The 9,119-nt window shown below is 46.5% G+C and overlaps 1 protein-coding gene across 1 annotated transcript in view; it reads left to right on the forward strand.

The window, feature by feature from the left end:
- The first annotated feature begins 8,652 nt into the window (after window positions 1-8,652).
- TMEM139 (transmembrane protein 139) overlaps window positions 8,653-9,119 on the forward strand; it is a 1,659-nt gene continuing 1,192 nt past the window's right edge. Inside the window, exon 1 of the mRNA XM_007466643.1 lies at window positions 8,653-8,900. Within this exon, the coding sequence (XP_007466705.1) occupies window positions 8,668-8,900 (233 nt within the window). The 5' untranslated portion in view covers window positions 8,653-8,667. The remainder of the gene's footprint in view (window positions 8,901-9,119) is intronic.

The following is a 9,119-nucleotide window of genomic DNA, read 5'->3' on the forward strand; positions in this document are numbered from 1 at the left end:
AAAAAAAAAAAAAAAAAAAAAAAAAAATAAGATATATTGATGGATAAAGTGATGGATAGATATGTAATAAAGTATAATGAAATTAGAAGCCCCTCTAATCCTTTTTAACTGTTGAAATGTATGGGTATAGTTTTTTTTTTAACTAAAATAATTATCTTTAGTAATCTATATCTTTAAGTTTTATGTTTAAAAAAATTTGTTAATATGGGCTTCCCTGGTGGCACAGTGGTTGAGGGTCCGCCTGCCGCAGGGGACGCGGGTTCGTGCCCTGGTCCTGGAGGATCCCACGTGCCGCGGAGCAGCTGGGCCCGTGAGCCATGGCCGCTGGGCCTGCGCGTCCGGAGCCTGTGCTCTGCAACCGGAGAGGCCACAACAGTGAGAGGGCCACGATTTGTTAATATCCACGCATTGATACTTTCACACATTGATACTATCTCAGATACTGTGTTTAATCATTAACTCTTGGGCTTCCCTGGCGGCGCAGTGGTTGAGAGTCCGCCTGCCGATGCAGGGGACACAGGTTCGTGCCTCTGTCCGGGAGGATCCCACATGCCGCGGAGCGGCTAGGCCCGTGAGCCATGGCCGCTGAGCCTGCGCGTCCGGAGCCTGTGCTCTGCAACGGGAGAGGCCCCAACAGTGAGAGGCCCCCGTACCGCAAAACTAAACTAAACTAAACTAAACTAAATCATTAACTCTTTCATACAGCATGTCAGGCTGTCATCTTTCTATCCACCTCAGAAAATCCTGGAGACCAAGATCAAAAGTGTTACATTTCCTGGATAGATAACTTTAGAGATTAGCAGGGGAGGATGTACAATGTAAGTTACAAACAAATGCTCCACAGTGAAATCCAGTCCCTGTGACAGGATGGTGGCCCTGTTGGTGGGTCCCTGGTGTGGCCATTACACTCAGACTTTGGCTGTAGCTCCTGGGTCAAAGCCGGGCTGCAGGAGCCGGGTGGGAAAGGGGTGATAAGCTTGGGCTTATTTTCACCAATTTACAAATTAGAAACTGAAGCCCAGAAAGGTTAAGTACTTACCCAAGGTCACACAGTTAAGTGGTAGAGCTGAGATTTGAAACCTGGTTTGGCCATCTCCAAAAAATATGTGATTAACCACAATACAGCCCTATTTTCTCATGTATGGGGACACAGTTATGTGGGACACTGTTGCCACTATCTGTAGAATTTTCTAATAAAAACAATGCTTTTTGTGTTACTTGGCAAAAACCACCCTCAGTTTCTTAAATTTCAGGGTTGCTTTTTGTGGCATAGTGCTGAATACCTGACAGCACTGAACACCATTGTTCACTCAGTTCATTCCCAGTGAGCTTTGTACAATGTTACAACTAGCTGGTGAGGGTAATATTTATCCTTACATACTTGAGGATTCTTTGAAAGCATTTCCGTCCCCAAAACATCAATGTTTCTGATTTACTTCCTGTTATATCATTTAACCATCTTCCCTACCCATTTGGAGGAGCCTGAATATATTCAGGAAAAAAGCATATGAACTTTTTGGACAAAAGATCAAGATTCTGAGTTTGATTCTAACTAAACAAATCATGGGCTTTCTCTGAGCTGGTTTCCTCCTCTGTAACATGAAAATGATAATCAGATTTACCCCACGATTGTTATTAAGGATCAAATGAGATTGTGGACGTGGACCAAATTGTTTCTACCACCAACACTGTGTTAGAAGTCAGGTGCACATGAGGCTTCTAAGAGCTGTTCAGTTAAAATGTTACTTTTTATAATCAGTCTTAATTAGCTCATAAAAGATGAGCATCCTGATAGAGCCTACAATCTTAATTTCCTAATCGTGCTTTATAGGCCAATAACCTTATTTTATCTTCTGATATTCTCTTTTGCTACCTTTGCTTTCTGAAAATCAGTCTTTTCTTAAGATGACAAACAATGGGGAAAATGGCATCTAACTACTCCTCCAGGGAAGACCAGGGTAACGATCTTAGAATGTCATAGGTGTTGTGTTAAATTAGGCAGCCAAAAAAAAAGTGTTAAGAGTTGGATGACACAGTGGTTAAGAGCCAGTGCTCTGGACTGGGACTGTGGGTTCAAATCTTGATCCACCCTCGATTAGCTATGTATTTTTCTCAAGTCCCTGACCTCACCTACAAAACGATATAATAACTACCCCTTATTACATTATATTTTAAATTACCTAATTTGTGTAAAGCATTTAGCACAATGAGCAGTACGTACAAGACACTCCACACATGTTGGCTGTAAGTATAAAACAGATCCAGATTCAGAAACACAAAACCACAGAAATCTGGAGACACAGAAGCACACAGCGGTAGACACCCATGACCCTTCCCAGGAAGTCTGTGGATTATCCGCACTTCTCCCTTTTCCCCTGACCACCCACTTCCCTGCACCATTATCCTCCAAAATGAGGCAGCGTGGTAGACCAGCCAAGAGGAGAGTTCCAACCTCTAGCCAGGTGCTTTGTGGGAAGCTGGCAAGTAGAAAGCGGAAAGACAATTGAATTAAGTGGTGAATTCAGATTCTGCTAAGGATACTAAGTTGATAAAGAAAAAAGGAAAGTAAAAACTTTGCGAAGGAGTTTGGCCACATGCATTCAGGGCAATAAAAACTTTCACCATGCTTGTCTCAGTAATGACATTCTTTAGAATTCAGCTGGAGGAAATAACCCCAAAAGAAGGAAAAGCTACACCCAAGAAGATAGAATTATATATATATATATATATATATATATATATATATATCTTTGGCTGCCTTGTGTCTTCGTTGCTGGGCATGGGCTTTTCGCTAGTTGTGGCAAGTGGGGGCTACTCTTCCGTTGTGGTGCGCGGGCTTCTCACTGCGGTGGCTTCTCTTGTTGTGAAGCACCACGAGCTCTAGGCGCGCGGGCTCAGTAGTTGTGGCACACGGGCTCAGTTGCTCTGCGGCACGTGGGATCTTCCCAGACCAGGGCTCGAACCCGTGTCCCCTGCATTGGTAGGTGGATTCTTAACCACTGTGCCACCAGGGAAGCCCAGAATTATATTTTTTGTTGTGGGTTTTTTTTTTTCTTTTTTCAGAATTATATTTTTTAAACAGCTTTATAGAGGTACAATTCACCCCTTTAAAGTGTAGAATTCAATGGGTTGTGGAGTTTTTTTGGTATATTCACAGAGTTGTACAAGCATCACTACTACCTAATTAGAAAACATTTTCATTAACCCAAAGCAATAAAACCATTCAGTTACTTCCTATTCCTCCCTCCCTCCAGCCCTTAGCAACCACTAATCTACTTTTTTGTCTCTTAAAGCGTTATTTTTGATGACCAAGAGGAAAAAAAAAAGAAAAATTGAATAAAATAAACTCAATGTTATTGAATAACATAAAGGTCTGTTAAATTATGGTATATCCATTCAATAAAATATAATCTTATTGGCTGTTAGAAATTACTACAATAAAAACTATATCAAAAGGCAATTCTGTTAAAATGTTTAAAGTTTTTTTAAAGATAACAAAATGGTGAACATACTCTGATCTCAACTAGAGTATATTCTGGTTTGTGTGTGAACAGACTGGAAGAAATATATAGAAATTTTAAGTGGTCATGTTAGGGTAATGAGATTGTGGACAATTTTTTCTTTAGCCTTTAAATATTTTGTAACATTTTATATTTTTTAAAAAATGGAATTTTTAGAAAATCTATTTAAAATTATTGAAATAGAGAATATATTGTAGGGCACAGCCAGACAGCAGTCCAGCCCCTATGACTTGGATCCAGTTCTTACTTAACAAATCTCTCTAGCGCATGCTCCTTCTAGCAACCAAAAGCCTTAAGCTACAAAGGTCCCACCTCACCCAGGCTGCATGACTTTTCACACTGTAGACTTTCAGGCCTTCACCCTTTGGCCCTCTTACCTCTCAGCCAACACTCCCCAAACCCCCCAGAGCTCACTCCTCAACTAAGCCTTCTTGGTTATCATTGCATACCAGTGGCTCTTGGCCAATTTCCTTCTATTAATATATTCACTGTAGGTCCTTCTGATCCCAGCCATACTTTCTCCTTATGAACTGAATAGTAAGAAAATTGGTGGAAACAAGATATTCATCCCTCAGTATTGGTAGGGGATTGGTTCCAGGACCCCCAAATGCGATGAATGTGGAAAAGCCTTCATTCAAAGCTCACATCTCATTGGATATCACAGAGTACACACTGGAGTGAAACCCTACAAATGCTCAAAATCTGAGGATGCTCAAGTCCCTTATATAAAATGGTGTAGTATTTGCATACAACTCAGCACATCCTCCTGTACACTTTAAAACCATCTCTGTGGGTCTTCCCTGGTGGCGCAGTGGTTGAGAGTCCGCCTGCCGATGCAGGGGACACGGGTTTGTGCCCCGCTCCGGGAGGATCCCACATGCCGCGGAGCGGCTGGGCGCGTAAGACACAACTACTGAGCCTGCGCGTCTGGAGCCTGTGCTCCGCAACAAGAGAGGCCACGATAGTGAGAGGCCCGCACACCGCGATGACGAGTGGCCCCCGCTTGCCACACTAGAGAAAGCCCTCGCACAGAAACGAAGACCCAACACAGCAAAAATAAATAAATAAATGAACTCCTACCCCCAACATCTTCAAAAAACAACAAAAAACCATCTCTATGTTATAATACCCAACAATGTAAATGATTTGTAGTAGTTGTAAATACAACGTCAGTGTTATATAAATAGTTGCCAGCACTCAGCAAATTCAAGTTTCGCTTGTTGGAACTTTCTAGATTTTTTTTTTATGAATATTTTCTATGCGAGGTGGGATGCATCTGAGTGAATGCGGAACCCGCAGATTTAAAGGGCCAGCTGTAACTGAAACCATGCCCCTCAGAATGGGACTCGAACCCATGCAGCTGGGACTCAAACCCGGCCAGAACCCACAGTCTTCCAACTGAGATCACACACCTGGTTTCAGGACTTAATGACGCTCCGGTTCTTGATGTCTCATCGCAGAAAGAATTCAGTGAGAGACAAACGGATAGATAAGAAGTGGATTTATTTAGAGAGAAACACACTCCATAGACTGTGGGCCATCTCAGAAGGTGAGAAAGGCACCAGGGTATGGGGTTGTCAGTTTTTGTAGGGGTGGGTAATTTCCTAGGCTAAAGAGTGAGAGGAGAATTCCAGCTACTTTGGGAAGGGGCGGGGATTTCCAGGAATTGGGCCACCGCCCACTTTTTGATCCTTACGGTGGGTCTCGGAACTGTCATGGCACCTGTGGGTGGTGTCATTTAGCTTGCTGATGTGTTACAGTGAGTGTATTGCGAGGCTCAAGGTCTAGTGGCAGTTGACTTGTACGCCATCTTGGACCCATTTGGTTCTAATCAATCTATGTCATGTCCTCGGGCTATGTCATGCTTTCAAAGGTTGTGCCCTGACCCCTTCCCTCCGGTTTCATAACAATCAGCTCTCGTCCTGTTAGTGAGTCCAAGCTCCCTGTGCTCGCCACACGATGGGCCGATAAATCGGGAGGCAAGGTGTTGAGGCAAGGAACACGACTTTATTCGGAAAGCCGGTAGACCGAGAAGATGGCGGACTAGGGTCCCCCCAAAAAACATCTTATTGGGGTCTGGATGCCAGCTTCTTTTATAGAATCAGAGAGGGAAGTAAAGTAAAAAGGTAGAATAGAGAGAGAGAGAGAGGCGGGGAGAAAGTAAAGTAAAAAGGACTGTCAGTCTTGCAAAACATCTCTTGGAATGGCCAGCCTCGGGGAGGGGATGTGTTCATTTCTTCTTTCTTGCAGCCATTCACAGGTGGGTAGGGTTCCCAGAGGCAGGCCATTAAGTACGATTATAATAACAAAAGCAATGAAAAGGCTAAAGTCAAAGAAACAGATCCCACAAGGAGTCAAAATTGGCTCTCTTCCCTGTTACACTCCCACCCTGCATTCCCACTTCCTAGAGAGACACAGCTCATTTAGACTACCATAGCCTTCCTGTTACGTCGATCACCTCCCTCTCCGTTGTCTGGGACAGAGAATCGACACTGACACCCCACCACTACATATACACACAACCCCAGGCTCACTCACTCTCATCCATGTCATTTTCGTTCTCCCCCTTTCTCTTCTGCAACCCCCCCAACTCCACACATCCTCCGCTGCAGTAGCCCTGGCTGTGCCCCAGGACTGCTACCCCTTCGGTTTGTCCACTAGTAACATTCTGAAGGCACAGAGTCCAGCCCTGTCTCAAGAACAAAGTACGCCTCCAGCACCTGCCTCACCCAGACTTACTGCCAGATCCATAACTGAAAAGAGTGGGTTCCAGATGTCCAGTCTGTGGTGAGGCCAGGTGGAACGGGAGCCTTCTAATGAGAGCATTCAGTTGTGTTCAGTGAGCACCTACCATGTGTCAGGAACTGTGTTAGCTGCAAAGATTGAGGATGGTTGACACTAATCACTCACCTTGAGAAGCTCACAACAGAAGTGTTGCCCAACACAAGTTCACTTGTCTGCTCCACAGTGAGGCCCAAGAAGCCCAAACGTCAGTGTTTGGGGCAGTGAAAAGTTATTGCCAGGGCTGTGCAAGAAGGGCAGCACTTGCTCAAAAGACCTGAACTCCCCGATGGTTTGGGGGAAGAGTTTTCAAAGGCAAAATATGAGGTGAGGGCTGTGAGGTGTGCGACTTTCCTCTGATTGGTTGGTGGTAAGGTAACAGGGCGGTGCTCCAGGAATTCTGTGCACAGCCTGAAGTTACCATCCTCCACCTGGGAGGAGGCCTTAGCTCCTGCAGAAGAACTCAAGGCTATGTTGTCACTATATCCCTTGAGGAGGAACCAGGACTTGGCTTTATCGCAGAACCATTGTTTCCTGACTGCACCTCCACGTGTCTACATTGCCTTCCAAACTGTTTGAATCTGCCCTTTGAAACTCAGGGAAAGTCTCGGAGGCTAATTTTTCCTACCAACAAGAAACAGGGGACCCAGAAAGGCTTTTGTACCTAGGAGGGCTCCTCAGGGTCCTGCTCAGTTTCAGAAGGAAGGTATGTAAACAGAACGTTACTATATAGCAGGAAAAGGTGTGGGCAGGGGAGGAAGGAACGCCGTGCAGACGCAGTGGAGACAGTCTCTGCAACAGGCGTCACCTCAGAGGTGGCCTGTGAAGAATCAAGAGTTAACTGAGCCAAGAAGCATACACAACACGTCTTACAGGTCTGCAGAAAACAAGGAACTTACAGAAATGGTACTTGGGCAGCAGAAGTAGGGCACATCATTCCGTGCCCACGGTAGTGCTTACAGTGTGCAAAGCACTGTGTGATCCGCGGAGATCAAATAAACCGTGGCCTCTGCTCCCAGGCACAAAACGTATTACCTAAATATAATGCAAACTGCTCGGAATACCAAGCGCATTGAGAAGGGAGAAGAAATGTGAATTTCACTCTGGTCCGAAGTACAAAGATCACTGGGGGTGAGTTTGGGGAGTACTCTCTTTAGGGCGCTGTAGGGGGTGGGTGGAGTAAATAAGAGGCAGAAAAATCAAGGTGGGGCAGTAGTAGGAGTTCAGCCTTCAGCAGAAAAGGGGAGGAGGGATCTCGCGCAGGATTGGGGCAGAAAAGTGGGTGGAACTAGTGGGCGCCACCCCGTCTCCTCCCCCCCCCAACCTACCTACCTTGCAGTCTGGTGAGACAGGTGAGGGAGGAACTCCTAACGCTGGTAAGAGGGGCAGGAGGGTCGTGGCTTGGGGCTGGCATGTAAGGAGGCGGTCTGGCCCCTTTGTAGATTCGGTGACTCGTTCCTCTGCAGAGCTCAGGGAACTCCTGACAGGCTGGCTGGGGGTAGTGGCTGCCTAGGTGCTGCTACTGTGTTGCAGGGGAATGAAAAGGCTTCTCCCCACCAGCCTCCCAGCCCCTGTACTAATAACTCCAGGCAGGAAACTTGAAATCTGAGTTTACCGAGTGAGGGCTGGTAGAGGGCGGGGTACCGTGACACCCTTGGGGCACGGAGAGGTCAAGAATCATCTGGGCCTCATTGCCCTAGACCTCTATTGCCTTAGACCTGTCTGTAAGATTCTCAGGTAGTTGTGTCCTGTGGCTTTGTTGTGTCTATGTGCACTTTCTCCCTCCAACTGGAGCGTGGGGCTGACGGGAGGAAATGGGAAGGCGGGGTCAAACAGGGTAAGTGGTGCCCTACAAGGTCAGACTGAGGGACTCAGACTGGGCAGGTGGGGGGTGGACGTTCGATGCAAGCAATAATAAAGGGCGGGGCCCGCCTATCACCTGGATTCCAGAGATGCCGTGAGTCCTGAGGCCCCAGGCAGGGCCTGCCTAAGACTGGATCCTGGAATGGGTAGAAATACAGAGATGGAAGGGAGAGCATAGGGAAGAGGAAAAAGTAAGGAACGTAGGGCTCTGACATAGTAAACTCACATGAGGGCTGGGAGTCAGAACTCCCGGGCTGGTTTCCTGGCTATTCCACACATACTGATACCCTGAGACAACAGTGTGATCCTAGAGAGAATTCCAGAGCTGAAGGGGACCCTGCAGATCACTTCCTTGGGCCATTTATTTGATTTGAGATAGAAGAAACAAACCCAAACAAAGGTGTCTAATATGCTTACTTTGAAATCTAACCTAGCGGTGATGCGAATTGCTAGTTTAGACACAACAGCTGTGTGTCTTTTTGCAGGAGCCTGGGGAGGGGCCATGGTGCCAAGCCAATTATGGGGGACTCTGGAGAAGCCGCTTCTCTTCCTGTGTTGCACCTCCTTCCTCCTGGGGCTGGCTTTGCTGGGGATACGGCCGGACATCGCCCCCGTTTCTTATTTTTTTCTCACCTTGGGTGGCTTCTTTTTGTTGGCCTGCCTCCTGGCCTGTGGTTTGGAATGGGGGTCTCGATCAATGCAGACCGAGAGCCCAGGGGCCTCAAGCAATGCACGGTGAGTTAAGGGGTGGGCAGGATTGGAGGATTACATGTGGACCCATTCTCCCTGTGTCCCTCTAGACTCTAGGCGGACAGCCTCTGGTTTCCCCCTGTCACTGGTATCACGGTCAGGGGCTAGTGGAGGGGGTCTTTTGCTGGTAGAAGATAGAAAAGGGAAAAAAGGCTTCTTTCAGAAAGCCACTAATGACTTTATTTCTCCCCCCCCCCCCCCCTC

The sequence above is a fragment of the Lipotes vexillifer genome, unplaced genomic scaffold (genome assembly GCF_000442215.2).
Source record: "Lipotes vexillifer unplaced genomic scaffold, Lipotes_vexillifer_v1.1 scaffold71, whole genome shotgun sequence".
NCBI classification, from domain to species: Eukaryota; Metazoa; Chordata; class Mammalia; order Artiodactyla; family Lipotidae; genus Lipotes; species Lipotes vexillifer.